This window comes from Telmatherina bonti (assembly GCF_933228915.1).
Source record: "Telmatherina bonti genome assembly, chromosome: 20".
Classification (NCBI taxonomy): Eukaryota; Metazoa; Chordata; class Actinopteri; order Atheriniformes; family Telmatherinidae; genus Telmatherina; species Telmatherina bonti.
The window spans coordinates 25,098,262-25,125,824 of record NC_136618.1 but is presented as its reverse complement, the minus strand read 5'-3'; the positions used below and the strand labels follow the sequence as shown (position 1 = coordinate 25,125,824).

The window sequence follows — 27,563 nt, the reverse complement described above, 5'->3', positions numbered from 1 at the left end:
CAAACTCAGATCAACCATTAGATCCATCCACTTTCATGATTGCTATAGATTCATCAACAAAAAAATGCATATTTAACTGAATTTTTCTTTTGATTCTCATGTTTTCCATCTAGAGGGAAATAATCAGCTGAAAAAAAAAGTAGATCATCACAGAAAAGCATGACTGCCGCTACTTCACAAATGTAAAATCACCAAGCTGCATTCATTCTTGCTCTTAAATGAAATTCTTTAACAATACAGCGAGGACCACAATGCTTTTCTTTGGAATCTGCAGGTACCTGAAATGTCTATCAGCCCCCTGACACAAAAATCGCACCCCTGAACTCCCTTTCCTGATCACCTCTGGGCTGTAATACCTCAGACAGTTTGACTAAATCTCTACAGAGCTCATCAGTTAATTTAGAAAATAATTGAGAAAGCGCTGACTTCTTTGAACCTGGGCCCCACTTGACACAGTGAGGTGGTTAGCCTTTTCCTCAACCTCCCCAGTCTATTAGAGTTGATACCATCAGACTATCTACCTCTTTGTCTGGCTGGGAACTTCTAAAGGAGAACAATCTCCTGGGTGAACAAAAAGGATTATAGGAGATTACTAAAACCCTCTTCAGTCTCTCGCTTTAGGAATCTTGGTTTTTGGCCCATCCGATGTAGACAGTGCATCGCCTCTGTGCTGGCACTGTTAGAAAATATGTGGTTAAAAAGCAAAAACAACAAAACCTAAAACAATTATAGATGTAATAATAGCAATAAGTAATAGGTGTTTTCTGTTTATGCAGTTGATCATATTGCATATATTTCCACAGCTGGTCGAGCTGACATAACAAACAAAAGGCAAAGTGACAGCTTTTTCCTTGATTTAGCTAAAAGAAAGACTTAATCCATCAACTGCAAAAAGAAAACATCTTGATCTGTGTCAGCTCCTTCAATAAACTCAAACGCTCATAAATCCCAGATCAGCAGAGAAATTAGCCTATTTAGGATTCAAAGGGGACTTAGAGGTTCAGTAGTGTGTTGTGCCTTTGTATGTCTGTGTGTGTGTGTGTGTGTGTGTGTGTGTGTGTGTGTGTGCAAGTACAGATGTGAAGAGCGGTTAAGGGGCATTCAACTGTGAGACTTGAGAGGAACAGCCTTGATGCCTCTGTGGGTAAGTGACAGATGCACAGTACTGAAGGGGAAGACAGGAGTTATGACCCAACAGTAAAAAGGATAAATGCCTCCCCCCATCTCAGATGTTCTTCTGCTGAGATACAGAAAGCCATTACTAAATTTGCTTGCTTGCAGTTTTGAGATTTGCAAATCATGTAATCAATTCAATCCACTGCAGTGAACATTTTTAACACAGCATGCATGTCACATCAGGCTTGTTATATTACATAATTAGGTGCTAACATGGTAAAAAGAGAAAGGGGAAAAAAAAAGGAGAAGAAAAAAAATATTCAACCTGGTTAACATTTATTCAGCAGTTGAAGGTTTAGTCTGTCTAATTCTTTTTCTGTCCTTCTGATTTATCTGAAAAAGAAAATCCACGAATGAGTCAGCATATTTGGCAGGTACGTGTTTTAAAGTTCTTTGTAAAAGGACATCTTGACAAAAATTGTAAACAGTATTATAAAGAAGGGGTCACTGTGAGCATTTATACAAAAAAATGTTTAAATAGACATAATGTGGCTGTTTGTGAGCTCTGCATGCATTACAAAGGCCTTTCTGTATCTGTCTGTTCAATTTATATGTCCTCATGTTAAGCTGTTTGCTCTTAAGTGGTGCTTTTCTCCATTTTAACACTCAACATTTCAATATTGATATTCACGCAAATTATTCATATATATATATATATATATATATATATATATATATATATATATATATATATATATATACATATATATATATATATATATATATATATATATATATATATATATATATATATATATATATATATATATACATTTTATTTCTTTTTTGTTAAGGCTTTGTTATAATATATTAGCCTCAGAACCTTTCAACTATTCAAGTTGACAACCAAGTATTCTTATGCTGCTCATATCCATAAACTGATGAAAGAAAACAAAGTTGCAATATTTAGAAAATTAAGAATTAAGTCTGGATTTTCCTTACAAGCCAAAGTGTCTTGTCACTTACACTTTTAAGTATTATATCCCACTATGATGGATGGAATGATGGAGAGACAGATGATATATGAATAATTGTACGTAATCATTTACAAATCTAGTTATACAACATGTATTATTTTTTTCTTTCATTATATATTTACCAGTCGATCTACGTTCCTACCCTCACCTATGGTCGTGAGCTGTGGGTCGTGACCGAAAGAACGAGATCTCGTATACAGGCGGCTGAAATGAGTTTCCTCCGCAGGGTGGCCGGGCTCTCCCTTAGAGATAGGGTGAGGAGCTCAGTCGTCCGGGAGGGGCTCAGAGTAGAGCCGCTGCTCCTTCGCATCGAGAGGAACCAGTTGAGGTGGCTCGGGCATCTGGTTAGGATGCCTCCTGGATGCCTCCCTGGTGAGGTGTTCCAGGCACGTCCCTCTGGGAGGAGACCCCGGGGGAGACCCAGGACACGCTGGAGTGATTATATCTCTCGGCTGGCCTGGGAACGCCTCGGGATCCCCCCCGCAGAGTTGGCAAATGTGGCTGGGGAGAGGGAAGTCTGGGCTTCCCTGCGAAGGCTGCTGCCCCCGCGACCTGACCCCGGATAAGCGGCACAAAGATGAAGATGAAGATTATATATTTTTTATTTATTTATTTATTTATATTCTGCAGTAGGACAAAAACGCACATTACGGTTTGAAATAATACTATATCCATCCATCATCAGCTACAGTAAGCTAAATAAAAAAGGATTCAAACAATCTGGAAAGTCTTTGTGCAAAATGAACATGGATGAAAATCCATATTTAATAGCCAACATCTTCAGGATTGTCGTCCAATCAGGTAGCACTGAATCAAATTCAGGGTGGATTCTGTCAATACGTTCAGTGCTGAGACTAAGGAATACTCCTATAAATAAGTATTTGTCAAAAACCAAGGATGGTCCAGAAACAACGCTTTCTCCCCTGGGCCAAAGCTAATTTAAAAGTAATTAAAGCACTATAGACAACTGTACAGAGGTCAGAAAATCTAAATTCCTTTTGAATATCATAAATGCTTTGTCCATCCATCCATCCATTTTCTTAACTGCTTGTTACAATTAAGGGTCACAAGAAACCTGGAGCCTTTTCCAGCAATCATTGGCCAAGAGGCAGGGTTATGGATGTGCTTTGTCTTCCTGTCTAAGGAAGTCAGAGACTATATTCTTTTTTTATTTTTTGTTTAATCAGTCGTCAGTTTAAAATCATTTCTCAAGTTATACTGTATCTATTACAACAACTTTATCGTAGTAGAGTCTGGGTGCTGCTGGGTGCCTGCAGTGCAAACCTGTTCCCAACTAGAAAGAAAAAAAAGTGCATAATGAATATTCAGGAATATGACAAAGAGGACTCAGAACTCAGCTAGAATAATTGACAACAGGAAAATATTCCTCAACCACAAATCCAACAACTGGTCTCCTCAGTCCCCACATGTTTACAGACAGTTAAAGACGGAAGGGCTGCTTGGTGGAATTGGGATTATTAATGTGATTAGCAAACATACATCTTACACGCAGTGTTTACGTGCATTAGTCAACTTGCCATGAAGCACTAAGGTGAATCACAGACTTCAAAACGCTTATTGAATGTTTTACACTCAGGCTAGATAATCTGCTTTGTTCTTCCATACACTCAAAACTTGATTTGTGTGTATCTATAAAGCTATTTTTAGTCTACTTCTACCATATTTCCTGACCTATGGCACATAAAGAAGGTACAGTATGTCTTTATCTTCATTCCAATTACTTTTAGGCACCATTGAAGTTAGCAGAATTGGGTTAAAGGGTATTTATTTATTACTTATTTCTATGCTGCTGCCTCTGCTTGAAAAGGTGCAAAATCAACTGAATCTCGAAGTTTAGGGTTCATTCAATGAAGCAAAAGTAGCTTCTATAAAATTTCACACAGGATCATAAGTTATGGCTATTTTTAATTGTCCCATATATTCTTATGTTGTCTTTTAATTTTGTATTGATCAATACAATATGGCTGTAAAACATTTTATGTGTAAATTCGGGCTGTACTGCTTTATAAGAAGCGTTGGTGTGATGAGGTGCTGCATGGTGGCATCGTCGTTGGCACTGTGGCCTCACAGCAAGCTGGAAAAGACTAGTTTTCTAATTTTAAAACATCTTTACACAAAAACTAGTCATGTGCCCGATTTCTCAATGAACACTGGTTCGAGCCTTGGAGGGGGGGTGCTTAAAATAGTGACCTGTGTGGGGTTTGCATGTTCTCACAATGTATACATGGCTCCTCTTCGGTTTATCTGGCTTCCTCCCACCCAAAAACATGCATGTTAGGTTAACTCTAAATTCTCCCTAGGAGTGAGTGTGAGAGTGAATGCTTGTCTCTGTGTTGGCCCTGTGATGGACTGGCAACCTGTCCAGGTCTACCCTGCCTCTTGCTCAATGATTGCTGATATGAGCCCCACCTCCCTTAATTGGACTAAGCATTACAGAAAATGACTGACTGATATAATGTTTCACTCAGGGACAAGATTTAACTGATTGAATAAAGGTAAAATAAGTAGAACCATATGAGTAAGAGTAGAGCACAAGGACTTTGGTCTTTACCATCATTCATGAGGACACTTTAGCATGAATCACCCTGCAGTTAAATCTCATTTATTTAGATAGCACCTTTTGTACTTTAAGCACCGCAAAGTGCTTTACATATGTTAACACAACAAAACATACAAATATATGGACACACGGAATTGTTCACACACACATACAGACACACCCCCAATCCAATGTTGTATAGCACAACTCATATCTTCTGTGTCGTTAAATAAACCTCTGCCAAGCACAATTTTAAAGAATCCCTTAAAAAATTCCTGGATCCAAATGGTGATCGGATCACTAGCAACTAATCAATTCTTCATTTTCACATTTCCAGCAACTCCTGAAAATGTTATAAAAAATAAATCCTCAAATTTTTGAATTATCTTGAACACAGACAAACAGATAAACACCAGTAAAAACCTAACCTCCTTGGTGGAGGTAAATATGAAGCCTGCCTGCTGCTGAAAGCTTCTTCAGTAGTGCTAAAGTTCAATAATTAACATGATATTTTCCTCCAACAGAAGCAACTTCTTTGAATCGTGGTTTTACTGCTGAATTTCCAGGCAACATGTAGAGACTGCATAAAACCCAACATGAAAAAAAGTAATCATGTAATGGTGCTAGTAGATAATTTTCATTGACTTTAGCAGCAGTTAAGCTGTCTGCAACCACTCCAGCTGCGCTAAAGCTTTCGAATTCCAATCTTTCCTTCCCAAACTGTTTTTATGAGACATTTTCTTGTCAGCAAATCAGTATGTGCAAGCCCTAATTCATGATTGGTGCCTGCACTTGCCTCACATCCCGCCTACCAGCATGACTGATTGGACCAGTGCTCCAGCCCAGTGCTCTAATCAAGCTCCTACAATCAGCTGCACCAACTGCTTAAAAGTGCAGCTAATCCGTTAGTCAGGGTGGTGGGGCTCTATATGAGCAGCTTAGCATTGTGGCTCCTGTCTAGTCACCTGAGTGTGTAAAATTCCTTTTGTTTCCACAGAACACAGTTTTTGTCGGTCTGAACTATTGTTAAGTGTTAAGAGCCTTTTCTATTTGCACTTTAAAGAGCATAGTTGTAGATATGTCAAGACATTTGTAGCGTTTGCATGACAAGCCTGGACATGACGCCACATACAGGGGGTCTGCAACACAAACCACAGGATTAGCGGTTTAAGATAACTTAATTTGGGTTCAACTCTATTGGACTGTATCGCCATGACAACATACTCTGGGGATTTCAACTGCTCCAAAGCAGACATGAAAACATGAAAAACTGCAGCCTTTTGAAATATCAATCCTCCGAGGAAATAACGGTATGACAAGGAAAGAAAAAAAACATTAAACTTTAAACAGGGAGAGTCTAAATGATTTGACTTTTAAAAGAATCTGTATGAGAGGCAGGAGGGAATGTGTATCCTGTCTAAAGTAAAAAAAAAGAATTATTTTAAAGCTTGTTCCTATACCAACTGAGAGTATGAACTAACATTGATTGACTCTTCTATTTATATAAGATACTATATAAGATACTATATAAGATTACCTTGACATATGAATTGGAAAATTACATTAAAGCTGAGGTATGTAATCTTGCTCAGAGACATTTCTTTCTTACTCTGGGTGAAGTGGTTCCTCATCCTGATAGTAGTCTATACATTTTTTAATAATGAACAATCAGAAATCTACTTAGACCCCTCAACGTACTGTAAATATGTAAAAACTCTGACCAATCAAAATGTTCAGGCCAAACTGAAGTTGTTCATTTCTTGTATTTTGTAAGCTTTTTCTCTAGGCTTCCCCCTCCCGCAGTGCATACCTGATAGCTACACCCTGCATAGAAATGGCGTGTTTGGATGAAAATACAAAGTAGTGGAGAAGAAATTCAGAAGGCAAACGTGGCTGAGAAAATGTAAGAAGGATTTCCCCGACCCAGCCAGGTTTATTTGCCTCCTTCTGCGAAACAGTCGAGAAAGAGAAAATTGTTGGTGGAAAAAGCTGCCAACTAGAAAAGCACTCGGAGAGCGCAAAGCTCTGCTAAGGCCTTTAAAAAATTCCTGTAGCCAAGGAATTCCTGAATCCACCACCAAAATCAAATCATTTCTTCCTTTTTAGATGTCCGACAATTCCAGAAAATTTCATTAAAATCCATCCAAAACTTTTTGACTTATCTTGAACACAAACAGACAAACACCAGTAAAGACATAACCTCCTTGGTGGAGGTAAGAAAAACGCCTTGAATCACACAAGGAGCAAAACCAGAGGGGGAGGAGCCAAGACAGGGGGCTGCTTTCAAATATTGCTAGCTCCCCAACATTACCTACACCAGCTTTAAATTATGCATTTATGATTAAATTAATAACAAAAAGCTGTTAAAATTTTCTTTATATGCCTTTTTTCTCCCTATATATATATATATGTATGTATATATATATATATATATATACATATATATATATATATATATATATATATATGTATATGTATATATATATATATATATATATATATATATATATATATATATATATATGTATATATATATATATATATATATATATATATATATATATATATATATACGTATATATACATATATATATATATATATATGTATATACATATATATATATATATATGTATATATATATATATATATATATATGTATATACATATATATATATATATGTATATACATATATATATATATATATGTATATACATATATATATATATATATATATATATATACATATATATATATATATATGTATATATATGTATATACATATATATATATATATATATATATATATATATATACATATATATATATGTATATATGTGTGTATGTATTTATGTATACACTTGCATTCTGAATATAAATAAAGCTAAAAAACTGATCTGATACTTGGATGAAGAAAAATATCCACTGGGAACCTTCAGTCGACTGCAATTTGATGGTAAGAACTTGTGGCCAAAATAAGATTTTTATTACCTTTCCCACTTGTGTGGCTCATGCCTCCAGTCTCGTCAAAAGTAGTAAACCTGTTTTATTATTAAGAGAGTTATGATTATCAAAAACTATGGTCCTGCACCGCCTGTAGGATCCTTTGTCATGCCCTGCCATCCAGCTGACTTGGTAACCTGCTTTTTCTTCTGGAGGTAACGACCAGTAAACCAAAATCATTAAAGCACAAACACAATGGCTGAAATTACATTTAGTGAATTAGCATGCAAATAAAAATATATATATATATTTATCATTTTGTTCTAAAAGTTATGTCAACCATCACATTTATTGGCTTTAGATTAATGTTTAACATGTAAGGGTAGCGCAACTTTAAGCAACAGATCAAATGAAAAACTGTATATTTCCAATCAGTCATTTTTGGGAAATCACTCAGGATTTCCTGTTTATTCGCAAATCACCTTTAAACTAGCCTTAGTATGGTTCCTCTCAGTTCTAAAGGTCCTATAAAACTAAAATCCTAATGTTTGTTCACCTCACCAACACGACAAATGGCTTCAAGGAGTTTGTGAGCCCCTTTTCATGGTGTTTTTTTTTTTTCTTTTCTTTTTTTTAATAATAACAGTGACTCTGCATCAAACTGAGTGAGGGCTCTCCAGGGCGCAACTCTGCTGCGCTTTATGATTCGCTTTTTCTTCATGGAACATTTAGCTTTCTCTTCTACTTCTTCAGAAATTATTAAACACTTTTCTCAGGTTTAAATGTCTGCAAAGTTACAGCTTTTCATCACTGCTTGTAGCTACAATACTCACTTTGTCTCACATCTACAACGGTGTACAAATATAAATATATAAATAGATAGATAGATAGATAGATATTAAACCAAACTAAATTTCCTGCAGTATTTTTTTTTCCTTTTTGTTCCTTAATCAGTTTAATAACATTATCTTATTTAATTATAGATACCATGTCATGGTTATGCAAAATAGTTGTGCAAGATCATTCATGAGATTTTAAAAATAAAAAAACACAAGTATGTTGACATTATCTTGATTTTCTACCATAACCCTGTCTGAAATCCTACAGCTTCTACATGCTGCTTGAGAGAAACCGCCACCAAACCACGATCTATTTGTATGTCTGTGTCAGTCTCCCAATCATCTCCGAGCAAGACTGCAGCTTTACTTTACAGGCTGTGCATTCATCCGGTACAGTAAAAAAAAAAAAAAAAAAACCCAGAAACTTCTGGTCTTCCGCCCTTAGCCCCAATGCTGTCTTTGTATGAGCGCTGAACAGATGTGCATATTTTTTTCCTTGTTGATATTCATTTTTTCCCCAACAGCTTTAGACCTCTTTCTTCTAAACTTACAAAGCAGATCTGTTTTTTTTTTTTAATAAGTAGTTTGTTATTCTGTTCATTACAGAATGAAGACCACCAAATAACGCTCAATGTTAGAGAGAAAATTACTGTGAAAGTTCATTATTCTGTAAAATTGTGCTTTTTTTTTTTCAATGTTTTTTTTTCTTGTCTATTTAATATGATGGCCACTCGGTCGGCCTTTATCTTTTCTCCTGCTGGCTGTGTCTATATCTCTTCCAAGGTAGTTGTGGATCGAGCTGAGCCCTTTTCAGAGAAGCGATACACCTGAACAGATTGTGCTCAGCAGGTTATAAATCAGACCTACAAGTCCCTCTTACCTTTTGTCACTAGCTTTGGTACTGACTTCATTTTTGTTTTGTGTTTTCACACACATTCACTCCCCACTTATCCCCATCCAAACATGGCATCCAAGCATGACCCAATGATTGACTTGCTCTGATCTTTTACTGAAAATAAAAACATGCCTAACCCTCTTTTGTTACATCTTTTGAGCCATGGAAATGAAGACCACCAAATAAAAAATTAAAAAAATCTCCAAATGGAAATTTAAGGAAGCACTCTCATCCATTTGTGGACAGAAATGGGAGTTATAATCAGGCCTGTTGCATTTTTGTGTGGTTGCACTTAACAAAAATGCCTCAAATACTTTATTTTTAAAAGTTACAATCTTTTAAATCCAATCACTTTCACTTTTAATTCCTAACTTAAAAAAAGTGTGTGCACTTCACAATCAATCACTGACTTTGATCAAATGTTCAAAACAGTCATGTAATGCTTGCATATACATTTCAAAGCCAAATTAGTGCTGACATAAACAATTACAGAAGTTTCTTCCCATAATGGCAGAATGGCATCAATGACATTCATTATTTATTAATGGCATTAAAAATAACATTTTTCATTTCAATCAAACATATACAGAGGTTTGATCCCTTATTTAGGTGCTACAAAATACTATGAAGTATGGTTCTTATTAACTTTTTTCTTCTTTATGATCATGTCATAAAGGGGCAAGATGGAGGTCTAGTCTTTTCCAAATAGGATTTGACTCATGGAGGGACTGGGAACTGAACAGCTGGTCTTCCAATTTAATGATCACCCTCCTCAACTAAACCTCCGTTCTGAGTCATGAACCACACGCAACCACTGAAAGGATCCTGGGGACAGGGGAATTGTATTGGGGTGGGGTGGGGTGGGGGTGGGGGATTCCAAGGGCCCATGTCTTGATAGGGCCCCAAGAAGGTGTTCAAACTATATCACAGCATTATTAAACCTTCATTAAAAACCATATCTGCGACAGACTGGCAAATTGTCCAGTGTGCACCATGCCTTTCGCCCGAAGACTGCTGGAATAGGCTCCAGCTTTCCCGTGACCCTTCTTCAGACTAAGCGACTACGACTAATTAGGATAATGAATGAATGAATTAAAACAATATATATTTTTTCAAAGGCTATCAGAAAAAATAGCAGTAAAATAAATTAATAAACAAAAATGAATATTGATGTTGACCAAACACCCCTGTAAAAGTGCATGAAATGGTTTGGTCCTGTCCCGTCGGAGCACATCGGTTCCATCAGCAGCAGTTTGCAAGAGTCGTTTAGTTTATTATCGGTTGAAATTAACCTGCTGCTCAGTAAAATAAGCTAGCAATCTACAGGCTACAGCTGATTTCACTTTGTCTTCTTCAGTGTCTGAGCTTGTAAACATAAAATCATTTATGATGTCAGATGTTGGAGCGCAGGTCGAACCGTGACCCTCAATTCCTGCAAGTTTCCTGCAGGTTGGGTCGGGCCGGGTCTGAAAATGTTCTCTGTAATTGCGGGGCGGCTCATTAACTGCGCCTGTGCGGTGCATGTAAACTGTGATCATACATGATTTGTTGTTGCCATATTCACTCTGTTCTCATGCACATATCAGGCAAAAACAATCGGCCTTCACGTGCATGTTTAGCATGCAGCGACGGGTTTGGACAAGACGGATGGATTTATAAATGCGGGACAGAAACACTTGACCCCCAAGTAACACTGGCTGTTTCATAAACAGAAAACAACTATTGTTTTTTATTTACTTTTTTAAAATAACAAAACTCGAAGTCTCCAGTTTCTATAAGTCCATCATGTCTGCACATAATTTAGAACGTTCACAGGTCTGAGAATTCACAAATATTCAGACACAACCAGACCAGCCGAGAGGAAAACGCCACACACCTCACAGAATAAACCAACATTTAATTAGTGCTTGTAAATATTTAGCAGTATATATTTAAATTAATATTAATTATTAATTAATATATTAAATAATAGATTCCCCTCCCTGTCCCAGTCTCCTCTCTATACTAGTGTCGCTCTCAGTCCCAGTGCCCTCCCTGTACCAGTGTCCCTCCCTATCACAATGCCCCCCTCCCTGTCTCAGGGAAGAAGATGAGCAGCATTGTGTTCAGGCCAGTTAGCATCATTACAGATAGTCTGAGGATGTTTTTATCATTCAAAATCATTTATAAAATGAAACATATTTTTAAAGAAACTGAAAAACATTATTTAGTACATAATAATCAGCATGAAATAAAAAGAAAAAAAAACAGACTGTAATGGGTATCCCACAGTTGTCTGTATGAAGGTTACCATCAACATGAAAATAGCCTAGTTAAACATGTAGACTGTGATTTAATTACAGCCGTCAAATACAGTCACAAATCTTTATTATTCCCATAAAAAGCATTTTATTTGATCTGCTTGAAGCAGCAAAAACAAACTTCTAAAATTTGCAATGGGGTCTTTCATAGGCCCCAAAACTCCTGGTGCTGCCCCTGCCTGGGGATGTTGGCATCAATTTTTTAATTCTTAAAAGTCCATGAGATTAATGATACAACAGGTAAGTCCTTGTCTTCCACTGCTCCATGGTCCTGTTCTGGCCCTTGCAATAATGCAGGTGATGTTTGGACAGAGGTCAGCATCATCTCTCTAATCGTTCTGCAGTCATGCAGCAAGTTGTGATGGTCTGATTTCGACACTGTTCTGCCATGACAACTGTCTATCATTTTTCCCCTCAGATCATCCATCCTCATCAGTATCAGTTGCACTTGCTGTATATCTTTTTTTTCAGTCTTTGTCATGTTCATTTCATGAACAAATGAAATCTAATCCCAAATCTATCACCTTCTGAATTTCACATGAAAACGTCATGGATGTCAGTTTTCATTTTTCATCAACATTTGCTTTTTTTCATTCAAGGGGAAAAAAAGTAACTGCTTTCCTGTCATTCTGAGTTCATTATTAACTAGAATGAAGTCTGTGTCATTTTGTACTAAGCCATTAGCACATCTGTCAGCTGAATTTTAGATGTAAAAATGTCCAACTGAATTAGCCTATGGCGTGGAAATTATTTAACACTTTCGTGGTATTGGTGTTGCACAGTGTGTTTGAGTCACAGAGACCAAGAACATAAATGCATAAATCAGTCAATTTCACTTTCAAGTTACAAAGAGTTTACATCGACACACACAGATATCATATTATATATATGTGTGTGTGTTCTGTCCTGTTGACCCTGCGCAGGCCAGTCAAGCTCTTGCACACCAAACTCGCCCATCCATGCCTTCATGGACTTTGTTCCCTGGTGAGCAGTCATGCTGGAACAGGAATGAACTGTCCCCAAACTGTTCCAATGAACGTAGAAACATGGAATTGTCAAAAATCTTTTAGTACACTGAAGCATTCAGAGTTCCTTTCACTGGAACTAAGAGGCCAAGCCCCACACCATAAACCCCCTTCCACCAAACTTCACAAATGGCGCAATGCAGACAGACAGGTACCATTGTCTTGGCAACCGCCAAACCCAGACTTGTCCATCAGATTGCCAGATGGAGAAGCATGATTTGTCACTCCAGAGATAAATGTTTCCACGGCTCTAGAGTCCAGTGATGGCAGTTTCACACCGTTGCATCCTAAACCCAACCACCACGCTGTATGGGGACTGTTGTGGAGCTAATCTGAAGCCCTGTAAAGTTTGGTGGTCTGTTGCAAAGTTGGTCTGCACACTATCTTTTACATAGCTACCACTTTGTGGCTGTGTTGTTCTCAACTGCCTCAGCTTTGTCATAAAACCTCTGATAGTCGACTGTGGAGTATTTAGTGGCAATGGAATTTCACCACTGGGCTTTTTTTCTTTCTTTTTATTTGGATCCCCATTAGCTGCCGTAAAACTGCAGCTAATCTTCCTGGGGTCCAACAAGATGATGCACAGGTAGTTTCCATTCACAGTACTACAGTGGAATTCACTGTTTTACAAAGGTAGTCTGCAAGCCTCGGTGCTTGATTTTATTTACATGTGGTCTTGGAAGTGATCAGAACACCTGAATGAAATTTGGATGGGTGAAAAAATACTTTTGCCAACATAATGTATTATATATACATTATATATATATATATATATATATATATATATATATATATATATATATATATAAATAAAATCAAGTACTATACAAAGTATGTGATCCAAACACACTGATGAGTCATCTCTCGCCTCTTAAATTGTTTCTAATGCTCTTTGAACAGAGAATCTTTTCACCACACTGATAGATTGTGATGAGCCACAAGCAAGGCTATTTATTGTGTGCGCCCTGACCCCAATTTGTTGCTTGGGTGGGATTGAGTGTAAAGAAAAAAAACTAAAAAGTACAGCAACAACAAAAACTCCAAATGAGTTTTAAGAATATTTGCAATAACACTTTGTTATTTCGTGCTATCACAGAAGATGAAATATGGGAGAATATGTAAGGTCAAACTGGCTACACTGCTTGAAATATAACATTTTGACCATAACTTATTCCTCACATGCACTGAAAAAATCTAGTGCAGGAGGTATATGAGGTAAAACAAGTGTCTGAATTGGTGTAGCATTATTCATAACACTGAGAATATGGTCAATTTAGCCCATGGGAATATGAGGAAGACAAGTGGTTGCCTCCTACTCTGCTTTTTCACTGATATTACGAAGAGTTGTGAGTAGACAGATTTGTATTGACGCTGATGCATTAACAATCAACATCAAAAGCAAGCTTGTCTGTCATCTTAGATGTGCTGTAAACAAGCACTGTCTAAAGGAGGCAGCGCATGATCCAAACCATATCCTGTTGTAATCACACTCCCACAGTCCAACTTTAAAATACTCTTAGTCGTGTGAAGATATCTTCCAAGGTCAGAAATAGCCAGAAATCTGTAGTTTTTTTAGCACTCTAAGTCATTTCTAAAAAAGAAAAAGGACAAATAAAGAGTTTGTGTGCTGCAGAAAAGCTTTTTATGCTTGAGTAAAAGCAAGTTCTCTGTAGTTTTGGTAAATGATGCTAATGTTTACCTCACGTAACCCTGAAATTAAATCATCTTGTCATGTGTAATTATGTATGATTCTGGCTGAGCTTATAGCACAATGAGTTCACCAGCGTTCATTGAACATTGCATCCTAGAGATGACATAAATATGAAAAACATCTTTTAAACAGAGTTTTACCATTCAGACATAACTGAGTCGACACGACGTCGATGCCTTTTAGTCGTCAGTGTGCAACAGTCTGGAAGAAACAATATTTAATTTCAGACATCTTGTTTTCTTTGTCCATGTTCACAGTTCCAGCATTTGTCTCCAACAGCGGCTTTTTTGATAAACGGCAGCTTGAAATCTAAAGCCAGCAACATGTTTTGTTTTGGTTTTTTTTTCATCCTGTGTTTCTAAATTTTCTTGTCAGTTTCCAAAGAAATGTTCAAAAAGTTTTTATTATGTAGTTTACGGACAGAAGTCTGTTAGGTTAAAGGTTGTCTGAAAGAAAACTATTGCTACTATATAGAATGTTTTTATTGTTCTTTTGGAAGATTTTATGTTGGCATCTAAAGAAAGTGATACTAAAACTTCCAAGACATAAATGGTGTGTTGATGGGATTTTACACATTTAAAGTTTTGTAAAATAATTCATTCATTATCCTAACTGTGAAGTCCAATGAAGGGTTGCGGGGAAACTGGAGCCTATCCCAGCGGTCTTTGGGCGGAAGGCGGGGCACACCATGGACAGCTCGTCAGTCAATCACAGGTTGTGAAATTAATAAATGAATAGTCATTGTGTTGATGGTAAAGTTGTTATTTTTTTATTTTACAATATTCATAGCAAGAAAAGCTCTATTTGTGACATCCTTAGCTAGTCAGGAATATACTTTCAAATAATGCAATAGCAGACGTTTAATCCTCACGCAGTGAAACTATTTCCTATCTAATGGTGTTGTAACATGAAATGAAGCAATGCTGCAGAATATATGTCTGCTTCCAAGAGTTGTGCATCAAATGTGAATCTAAATGATCATAATTTGGAATTATGATTATTAATCCATGAATAACATTACGCCACATTGAGATGGCTTATCTAAAAATAGACTGTTGGGGCTGCTAGTGGATAGTTGTGCAAAGCCATTTCATCCCCTCAGATTTGATGCAGTGATCAAATTTTAGAGGTTGAGTTATGAAGCATGAGAAAAGGAGTCCTCGGGTTTAGCTCTGTTTAAAGAAGATCATTTATTTTGCGAGCATTTCATCCCAATCAGCCTTATTATCTGTGCTCTGTCCTGTACAAGGTCAGGTGGAGCTGGAGTCTATCAGCTATCATCGAGCAATGAGGAGGGTACACCTAGAACAAGTAACCAATTCATCACAATGCAAACACATTTTACACACTTACATCTGTCTTTTTAGCATGTTTTTGGACTGAGGAACTGGAAAACAATGATGTAAAGCCAGAGCCTTTCCAGGATAAAAGTAGACAGTATGAAACCAAATGGAACTTTTATTCCCAGCCCAAAATTGTTTTACTTAATTATACAGATAAGTAAAATAAGACTCATTTCTCACTGCCGTCTAATAGCTGATTGCAGGCAGTGATGTCATTTGCCAGTCCAGAGATCTGATGGCGCAGATATGCTCCGAGATTATATTTATCTATTACACATAGAATTCTTTCAGTGCCTTCAGCGGATCAACACGCACCTGATCTGAAAGTGGAAACTGGAAGAGGGGGTTCTTCGGGGTGGCTCAGCAAGCAGGATGCACGATGAGTAAACTTTTCCTCTTATGAATTTACATTAGAACAGACAGATGATGAGGTGTTATTAGCTCCTACAAAAATGTTCATATAGTTCTAGTGTTAAGGAACCTCAGCTACTGTTTTTATATTTTCCTGAGACTCCTGTCTCAGGAGTAGTAGTGGATCTCCATCCATCCATCCATCCATCCATTTTCTTAACCATCTAGTACAATTCAAGGTTGCAGAGAGGCTGAAATCTATCCCAGCAGTCATTGGGTGAGAGGCAGGATACATCCTGGACAGGGCCAACACGGTGTGACAAATAACCACTTCTCGGGACAAGTTAGAGGAACCAATTAACCTAATGTGCACGTCCACCATTCTCACCACTATGCCACCGTGCACCGCCTGATAGTGGATCTTTAGCAGAAAATGTCCCACTGTGTTTGTGTGGAGAGTAACTACAGAACAAATCTGATAGAAGCTGTCAAGACCTTTTTCTAAAATATTTAGTGTTTACTAGAGGTGGGAAAATCGAATCAGAAAATCAAAATTTGGGATTTTTTGCTTCACAATTATAAAAATCTATTTTTTTTTCAAATAAATGAAAATAATCCACTATAAAATTTTAGTAATTTTTATTGTTTTTATTGATCTTTTTACTTTTCTTCTTTGGAATTATAGCAGCAGAATGATGGTTTGGCAACTGTGTTGTTTTTTCCTAATTGAAACCAAGAAAAATGATGAGCAAAACAAAAAAAAAAAAAAAAGTTTTGTACATTTTTTTTTTGTTTTTAATCTACAAAAATCAGCAATATCGAAGAATTGTGAGAATCACAATTTAAATCGAATGGGCACCCAACAAATTGGAATGGAATCGAATTGGGACAAAAGCATATTGTCTAGTGTTTACTAGGAAAACTGCTCCCAATCAGTCTAAACAGTTCAAATGGCTGTTTTAGGTCAGGTTACAAGAAAGTATTTATAAAAATGATTTTTTTAAAATAAATAATAAATTTTAATACTTCTTTCTAAATTTGTTGCTCATTTAATAGTATAATCAGACACCTATATTAGTTATGCTACCTATGCATAGTCATACTGGTCAAAATTGAGGGAGCAATTCTGCCTAATTAGCAAGCCAGGGTTGAGGACTTAAATAAGTGACAACAGTGTTGGTATTTTTAAGTGCACATCACTCTTTTCCAAATGCAAATGTAGATTTGACTCTGTGATTACACTGGCTGTCAGCTCAAAGGTGCATCAACTTTGACATCAATTAAATCCCTCTACCTTAAAAAACAGCATAGCAAGTCATCAGGTATAAGCCACCGTCCTTTTTTTCAGAATGAGGTGAAAGACTATAAATTTCAAGGATTATAGTGATTATATTTGAAGACAGTGTGTCTCCAGCAGATAAACAAAGTGATGAGCACTATAATGCTGCATTCACTTTCAGTGTTTTTCTTTCTTTTTCACATCTAACTGTAATCATGAACCATTTTCCGAGGCGGCTTGATGTCTGGTTAGGTATTTCTGAAAGAAAAACAGCAACAAAATATCCTTGATTTTAAACAAACATTGTTCTTAGGGACATTCATAAATGACTGCAGGTTTTTGACAGAATTACTGAATGAACACTGGATTTCCAAAAACCTCTAAAAAACTAGTCAAAATGCATTACTTTCACAATAAAGGCATCAAACTCTTTGCAATACAACAATGCAGCATTTTAATTTACAGACAGCATAAATATATAGCAGGTTATTACGGCATCCACAGGTACTCTTTAGCTTAATGAGGGACATTGAGGTAGTCATTTAACTTCATTTAACAGCTGCGAGGCATTACGAATACTTAATTAGATATTTAGAAAGTGCTACTTAGAGCTGAAACAACAGTTCATGATTGCTTTGCAAAGGCAGCTTCTGTGTTTTGCCCACTTCTGAGGACAAAAAAATGCATTTTACTATAACTGTGGTCAGTTTACTTTGATGCAATTTCCCAGGATACAGACTGTCATTTTTGTAGTTGTGATGTTTGAGATGATGTTACCAAGCCCCACCAAGTCAGGAACAAAAATACTGGTAAAACTGTTCACATTATGTCCTGCTGAGAAATTGGGTCAAGCCTTAGACAATCCTTTACAAACTCCTTCAACACCATATGTGCCAGGTTAATGCCCTTATTACTCTTTGTCCTTAAGTGATCTTTCCCCTATCTCATGGGACTCATAAACTCTGCCTGTGTATCAGGAAGCCATAGTAGGCTCGAAAGGCAAGGAGCGTTTTCTTGTTTGTGTCGATGTGTTCTTCTAATGCTGCGGCAAATATGCAAGCTTGTCACGACGGTGTAGCTGCAGTTTAAGCATAATGGGATCTAGGTACATGTGGATATAAGGAAGAGTAAGCGAGCTAATGCACTGCGAGGCAGTTGAAAGAGCCGCTTCATCTCCCCTGTGAGGTGCTCGAATGTGGCGGCATGCCAGCAAAACTGCTTTAGGACTCGGGCTTAGCATATTCAAGATCACATCCAAGTGCAGCTCCCTTTGTGTGCATGTTTTCCACTGACCACTGGAGGTCCTTGTCCTAATTTTAGGCAAGAGTGTGGTTTGCCAGTGGCAAATACAACAGCTTACTTGTATAAATTAATATGTGTGGGTGGAATAGTGCTGTGTGGAGAGTGCAGCTGGCTGGGCCTTCGATCACATCCCTATACTCTGCACGCCCCACGCCCAATTACAATGCAGACAAGATGCCGAGTCAGCTCAAGCAAAGTATGCAATCTGAGCTCTCCTAAAACACAGTTCTCATCAAAAAAAAGAAAAAAAAATGAAGAAAAATCACTGGATAACAAATATTTTCTAGAATCAAGACATCATTTGAAATCGATCTAATCAACAAAAACGTTCAGTGCGTGAAAAGTTCCTGATTTCATCCAAAAAAAAAAAAAAAAAAACCCAAAAAAAACAGCGTTACTTTTGATTCACAGCACAGCTGTGAAATTGTTCCATCAATCCCCAACTGCCTTTTCCCTCGAGGTAAAAATCAAAATATTCAGCAATTCATTTCTGTTGCCCATTCAGCGTAGAATTCTTGTTTTACATGGGCGGTGCGGTCTCAAAGGGACCGGTAGCTGTTCCAGTTAGCAATGAATCAAATCATACAAGAGAATTGCTGTTCATGGTCACCGGCAGTGGCAGCCACAGAGACAGGCATGGGAAACTTTATACGCATGAGCACCTGCAGGACGCGCGCCTGTGTGAGACACAGGAAACATCAGAAATAAACAGACCTACACACTCTCTCAACATCATGTTTTTCACATTGTATAAAAGTTATGTGTATTGCACTTTAGAAGGTTTATTAACATTTAATAGCTTCTGGAAGAAGCCTCTCAAACAAAAGATGGACTTTAAAATATCAAGCACTGTTTGGACCCCTCCCTTCTTTTAAAAGGGAAGAAACAATGGCTCTTATGACTCCTTTCACCTCAGTGGAGTTACTTTTGGACCACAAAGAAAAGGTTGCGTGCTCAACAAAAGAAGCAGCTGTATGAGTAGTCCATAGCTCGGCTCTGGCTGCTTTAGCTTTTATGATGTCAAACATGCTGCAAAAATAGAGCAGAATGTTCAGTGCAAGAGACTCGGTGATGCAAAGCTTTGTCAGCATGAACAACACAGCAGACATCAACGACGTCAGTCCTGCTTAGAACTCTAATGATAATGCCCACAAGCTTGCAAAATGGAGAACAGTTTTTTTTTTTTTTCCAAAGCATGCGGTGATACTTCACCTGTTTTGGGATCCACAGAGAAATATGGCTGTCCTTGCAGAATACTGTAGACTATCCTGGCGCTGTTTCCATAAGTGGGGTCATCAGCATCGGTGGCTGTTACTTGCAGCACAGATGTGCCTAAAAGAATGAAAGAGCAAAATTCATTGCCTGATACCTGTGTCTGCCTCAAAGGTTTTTTTTTAAATGTTACACAGGTACACTGATATGCAATTGTGCATTTTGGTTGGTGCTAGATATCTCCTAGCAACCAGGTCTGTTGTCTGGTAGAGATCTAAGCCGGGTCACAGCGCACAGAATCTCAAAATAAGATTGCAGATCTGGGAAAAGACAAACACTGGAAATGATGAACGCGTCTAAGAAGAGTCACTTTATTTAATCTACGGAAAGAGGCAAATGTGAAATGTTGGCATTGCATAGATTGTCTTGTTTTTGGTAACAATGGACTTTTTAGACAAAATGCATGACAAAATATAAAATACTTTTTTTACATTCTTTGCATAAGCATTGTACAAAATAATTACACATTACAAAGACTGAGTAATACGGTTCAGATAAAGTGTAAAATACACAAATTGGAGAAGTCTAAACTGGCTAATTTATTTGGTCGACACAACATCTTGCTCTGTTATAGTATTACTTTTCTGACATGCTGCATCAGACGGCAATAAAGTATTCTATAAAGGCCGATAAGCAGATATAACTCATTGCTGTATTTCAGTAATGAAAAATTTAGTTGCATTGTATTTTGTATGTGTTGCATTTTACTTTCTTCTTTTCAAATGTGGTCGTCCAATAAACAGAGTTATAACTAGTTAGTTAAGTAGACTGCGGTGAATCATTGCTGTTATTCATAACATACTAGACAGTGCCGGAATGAATGCCAGAATTATTTTCAAGAAGTGAACTGGCACCCAAATAGCTCAAAGGAAGTTTCTGTTGCAGCTTGCGGAGAAATGTGGAGCGAATTTATCGAGGAGTAACAACCAGCAAAGCAGGTGGAAGGAGGCAGACCACAGCAGGTGGCGTGTAATGCAAAGGTAGAGCAGAGTTCTGAAAGGAGTTAGTGCTCGGTGTAGAAAAGCTGCAAAATAAGGAACATCAGGAGTTGAGATATGATCCGCACTGGCTACGACTTGTATATAGTTGTATAGCTGCAGTGTAAAAAGGTAAGAAAATACATTACAGTTAACAGTTTGGTAATATACATATAAGAAATAAACAAACAAACAAAAAAAGCTGTTCAACATTATATAATAACAACAAAAGCAAATGGTTTTTTTGGGTTTTTTTTTTTTTTAGAAATTTTCCATTTTTAAACTCTTTAATTATTTATTGTGGTGATATTTTGTTTCATAAAACATTATTTTGCCAATTAAATGTATTATTTTAGCTTTATTCTTTAGGTTTAAATGTGGTAGTATCAAATAAAGACATCAATAAATGATGATTTGATACAATATCATAAGAAAAATGAAAATTTTGCAGTGCAAAAGAAGAAAATTGACCTTCCAAGCTATCCTGTTTCTGGTTTGTGATATATTTCACATTTTCACAGATGTAATATCTGTCAATTTATGAAAGCACATTCATAAATCCATAGATGCTGAATCATAAAAGCTGACTGTAGTATGCAGTTTGTCAAACATAAGCTGATGAGTAAACTAGAAAAGGGCACCACTGTTGCTTTATGTTTCCATTGTAGAAGATGACAAAAACAAAGACAAATGATTTGAAAGCTCAGACCGATCCTCACTTTTATTTAGCTATTCAGTGTAAAAGCCACTGCGGTTCAATTTTACACTTCAAGTGTTGCTCAAATGGCATTACAGGCTTCATTGACCCATTATAATTGCATGATGAGTGCATTGTAATTGCAGTCCAGGCTTATTTAATGCTCTGGTGTATACAGTATATAAGCATTGTAGTGTGATTAGAGACATGAGCGGTATGATGCATCTTCTGGACACCTTCTTTGTGGTGTTCCCTTGAAAATTAAAGAATGAAACTTCAATAAGTCTCACCCGCTTTAATGTTTTTTTGTTTTTTTTTTTATTTTCTTTGAAATGCATTGGAGCAGTGTGTAATGTCAGCCATAATAAACCATGAACCCACCAGCATGCTTATGTATCTGAATTGCTATCGACCCTGTAGTCACAATTTTATCAGCCGTTCATCAATCCAGTGATTACTTTGGAAGCTGGGCTGGCATCAAATAAGTAAAGCTAATTGCTATATGATTTAAGCGTTGAACCATAACTTTAACTGTATATAGAAGTATATGTGAATAAATAAAAAGCTCATCTTTGGCCTTGTATAACTATTTCTACTTATACATACTATGACGACAGATTAATTGCACTTTTCTGTGTGTGTTTGAAACTGTAGTACAGGTTCATGCTGCATATTCTGATGAGAAAAAATACATTTATTATGCACTTCTGATGGACTCTAAAATGTGCTTGGCTTTTGCTCACCATGTACTTCAACATAAGTGTTAAAGTACTTTAAATGTACTGCTTATTCACAGCTTTAACATCATTACAGCTTCATTAAATAATCTGGTTGTATTTATTAGGATCGCAGAGTTATTTAGGTTTGCCTGTTAAATGTGTGTGGCTGCTTTTGCTGGACATCACCTTTAAAGATATTTTGACAAGCACTGTTGAAAAAATGTTTTTTCAAATATTTGCAGGTTTTACTTAATAACAAATTGACTTATAAGTTACACATAAACTCTTGGTGCACTTTTGCCTTTTATAACTCTATCTGTTGCAAAATAATACCTGAAGTCCAGCACATTTCAGAGTTAAAAGGATGTTCAGTAATGTATTTGTACAGCTTCATTCCTGTTGCAACAAATTTGATCGACCTGCAGGGAATTTTTAGAACAGGTTCAACAACATCACCATTACTGACTCATGGCCATGAGGCTCTTGTTTACTCTTGACATTCCAATTTTGATTTAATGGAAGTAAAAATCTCCATTTTTGATGGTGGCTTTAAAGTTTACCCTGAGCTGACAATGCAAATGGATTAACAAAACCTGATTATTATTTGCTATCAATGTCCTTTATCAGGAAGTTACTTTTGGAGTAGTTGCATACTAAATCTTAGAATACTTTTATTTAATAATGTCTTTTAACATTTTTTTTAATGAATTATTTTTTTCCTTTATGTGGTTTGACACCAAATGGTATGTTAACAATGCTTCCAAGTGAGCCTCGTTGATACTGTCCATATGTGGTACTTATATTTGCAACAAAAGTGTTTGTTCTCAAACTAAAATGCAATCAATTTGAGAAAGAAAAAAAAAAAAAAAAAAATTCCCACAGCCTTGAAAAAGGTGTAGCTGAGTCAGCATCTTGGTGTGGGATCAGTGGGTTATAAGAGAAGGCTTTCCAGAAATTGCTCTGAATTTCTTATAAAAGTTTTGGATCTGGTTCTTTATGTACAGATCTTTCTTTTCTTTATGGATGTAGCTGCAGTGTGCCCCATTTTATATCCTCTTTTGTTATATAATTTAAGTTTCAATTCACCTGGCTCATTTGACCTTGCTGGATTCATTGCTAACACCAGAGCCCATAATCCACTTTCATCAAGCTCGAAGTTGGTCTTCAGCCTGAATCAGGGCTCTTTGCTATTTTTCTTCTACTTGCTTATTTGTGACAAAATGTAATGAAAAGATTAAACCTGCAAATAAAATGAAATGCTGGATGAGACTTCATGTGGTGAAGTAATGTGATGGTACAAAATGTCAGCGGAAAGGCCTGCTTTTATCATCATCATATCTGAAATCTAAAAAAAAAAAAGAGAGAAAAAACATGGATGAATATGTTAATTATTTCAAATGCCATTTGAATTTTATGATTATTGTGAAATCCTTCCATTTTAATGATAAAACTTCAAGGAATTTTGCTCAACAAAACTTTCCAAAAAGTTATATTAACGGTTGCTCTAAACAAATGGCATCCTCTGTTACACTTTAAAAAATATTTTAATTCAAAAAAATAATTTAAACCATGATTTCTCCAGAAGTTACTTTGAGAACAATTCATATAGCACTCAAAAATGTGACTGTGCCAACAAGTAGCATGGACGAGGCAGTCGAACTACCTGGCATGGACCAAGCTAATCAATTAAGACAGGAAAAAGAACATCACTACCAATTATCTACCACACTTCAAGACAGCCTCCTCCTACACTTGGGAGCTCCAGTATTGACAAAAGTGGGGTGGGGGTGGAGGACTTGTGCTCTGAAGTGTGAGGACAGTTGATTGTTACAGCCGATTTGATGCTGCAGACACCCAACCAAAGAGGAATTACTTTAATGGACAAGAGCAAAAGATGGGGCGGGAAGAAAAAAATGGAATGAGCTTAATTATTTTCCCTTCCACAGTGCTTGATTTCATCCTTTGGGCTGTCAATTGGGACTGATTCTTTTAGTGCAACTGAAGATAAAGTTCACCACAAAACTTAAAAAAAAAAAATCAAGTCTTCTTAGAACTCAATGGAATATGCCAATCCATAAATTATCCTGAAATTATACTTTTTCCCGATATACATTCATGAAGAAATACATTTTAAATATTCAAAATCAATTATTGTTTCTTGGATGAATTCAATTAAGCAATTAAGTAATCAATCTTCCTTTAAATGACACTGAAGATGTTCCATATTATGTGGCAATTATTCAACACATTTGTTAGATAACTATATTAGACATTATCACAATACCAAGCAAAGCTGCGCATATGTCTGGATTCACTTCATGCATATTGATAAATTCAGTCAGAAACATTGACTGTTTATAAAGAATGTTTCTATAGGTCTATTAGCCTCTGCATGTTTAATTAGTGCTTTGCCTTGAGCTCATGAAGTTCTTTTCCTTTGCATTCTTGTCCGGTGGTCTTTGCACACAGACAGAAATAAATGGGATGTGTGCAGCAAACCGCCAGAGCCATAACACGACTATCTTCTATTATATTTGGAGCAAAATCACTCTGACAGCAGTTTGGCCACCGTTTGGACAACCGACATATCTTTTTGAAATATTAGAGCATACTTATGAGCCACGGTGCCGTGAGGCAGAACGCACTGGACTGAGGAAAGGGTGGCTTTTGTTCCATCCTGCTAAAAAAAGAACTGGAGAACAAAGAAATAAAACATAGATGCTCCCCACATGATGCTGGGCATGCAAGGAGAAGCGGTCTCAGTGGAGGTGGATAGAGGCTTTACTTTCCTCCATGATGCGGGAGAGTCCATAGTCTCAATGGCAGGGATTGCTGTGGAGGCACTATTGAGTGCTTTCTAAAGACCTGCCCACCCGGGAGGGAAACCATCACAGCGAACCAGAGAAAAAGGATGAAAAAGAGGACTCGGCTGGCTTACAGAAGATCAAACATGCTGGAGAACATTATAACAAAAAGGACAAACCGCAACTCTGCACAGCCTAATAAATGTTTGATCGCAGTTCTTCTCTGGAGTTTGGTTAGGAATATTTCTGCATCATACACAGAAAAAATCTAAAAAAAAAAAAAAAAAATATATATATATATATATATATATATATATATATATATATATATATATATATATATATATATATATATATATATAAACAACATATAAATTCTTCCAAATCAGTGACAGTAAGGAGTGATAAGCTAACAACACTACTTACCCATTTCAGACATCTCAGGCACCGTAGCTACAAAGGGTCCATCTGGAAATGTAGGTGCATTGTCATTGATGTCTTGTACTTTGATGATGAATTCCGACTTTGGTTCCAGGGCCTCCTCTGTGTAGCGGTCCAGTGCTTGTGCATGCAAGACATAATGTGTTTTCCTTTCCCGATCCAGACTCTTGGTGGCATGAATATCTCCTGTCACTTCATCAATGATAAATATAGTCCCAGCTCCCTCTCCGCTCAGAATGTACCTGACAGATCCATCGCCTTTATCCGAGTTTGAGTGAAGCTGCAAGGAAAACCAGAAAGACGGTGTAAGAATGCAGTAAAAAGGAACGCTGCCAAAACTTCTTCACCATGGTAGATGGTTTCAAATTTCTGATGGAAAATGTATAAAGATATAAAAGTGCACTGCTATATAAAAAAAAAAGCTGCAAGGGAAATTTTAGGATTATCCATCCTAAAATTTCCCTTGCAGCTTGGTCCAATTAAGGGTAACAGGGAAGCTGGAGACTATCCAGGCAACCATTGGGCGAGACAACCTGGACAGGTTGCCAGCCTATCACAGAGAGACAAACAACCATTCATGCTCGCATTTAGTCCAAGGGCCAATTTAGAGTAATTGATGAACCTAATGTGCATGTCTTCGGATGGTGAGAGGAAGCTAGATTACCTGGAGTGAACCCATGCATACATGGGGAGAACATGCACCCAACACAGAAAGGCCACTGTTCCAACAGCCCCCCTCCAAAGATGAGGCTCAAACCTGCAACATTATTATTGTGAGGCTACGATGCGAAGCATTAAGCCACTGTGCAGCCCAGTTTAGGATCAGTAACTGTTTTTTTTTATTGAAAGCTGTGCACCAAACATAATCTATTTTCATCTGCTGAGAAATCAGAATAACTGTTTAATTATACACATGTTTATTTTTGTTTGTTTTTTTAAGTAAAACAAACAAACAAACAAAGAGAAAAAAAAAACAGCAAATCGAGTCTCTGACTATGAATGGTCCTGAACTTCTCTTATGACTGTATAATGTATTTTAGATTAACAACTACAGAGGGACGTTTTTAGTCATTCTTCAATTTGACCAGTCAGCACTGTAAAAATTGATTAGTCAATTAGTTCTGACATCATCGATGATGTAATGAAAAGTGTTTCGGCTGCAAAGGGATGTTGTACAGTGCCTGCAAAACATTTTTTTGTAAAATCTGTGCTCCACACAAGTATTTTTTTTAAATCTTTTTTCTTTAATTTAAACATTCCGTGGGCTCTCGTCTTCTTGTACAATATAGGTGGATGAGAAAGTGGGTCACAGAGACACTGAGATTAAACCCGGGCCAGTTGCATCAACAGGCTCTCTATAGGGCAGAGTCAATGCCAGTTTAACTAACCACCATGCCCACAGGAGTTTTCAGTTATGACAACACATTATTTTTCCTCATTTTTCTGTCTGGTCTTTTTGCTCCTGAAGCGCAACATTTTTATGATGGTTTAGTAACCACGCTGCTCTGGTCTGTTACTTCCACATTCAGTGAAAACTTCAACTAAAAGAAGCTATTCAACTTCCCAGATTCCACCTCCAAAATGAGGTCGGTGAGGTGATTCCTCCTGGGCTCAAGCTGCACCTAGCTCCGGAGTTAACTCCCTTCACTTTGCACAGAGGTGGTAAAGCAGACACAGGACCGTGCTTTAACAAGAAGAGCTGTTGTATTTATTGATAAAGCTTGTAGTAAAAACCGAACATTCACCACTAAACAGGCAGTTTCCCACAGCTAACTCTCTCTGCTCCAACCACCCTAAAGGCCCATTTATGCTCCCTTATGTACATGATATGTATGTCCGTTTCAAACAGTCATATCTTCTATGCTCACGTGCATATTTTATGTTTCCTTGGCTGATAGTCAATTGATCTGCTAGTGGGCAATGTTGCATTATGCTGCAATCAAAGTTCACGTC

The 27,563-nt window shown here is 37.0% G+C and overlaps 1 protein-coding gene across 1 annotated transcript in view; it reads right to left on the bottom strand.

Moving 5' to 3' along the window:
- Positions 1 to 27,563, bottom strand: part of LOC306770617 (cadherin-18) — a gene marked incomplete at both ends in the record, with an annotated part of 95,551 nt that overhangs the window by 52,054 nt on the left and 15,934 nt on the right. The window contains 2 exons of the mRNA XM_079259504.1: positions 19,913 to 20,032; positions 25,596 to 25,890. Coding sequence (XP_079115630.1) covers positions 19,913 to 20,032; positions 25,596 to 25,890 — 415 coding nt within the window. The remainder of the gene's footprint in view (positions 1 to 19,912; positions 20,033 to 25,595; positions 25,891 to 27,563) is intronic.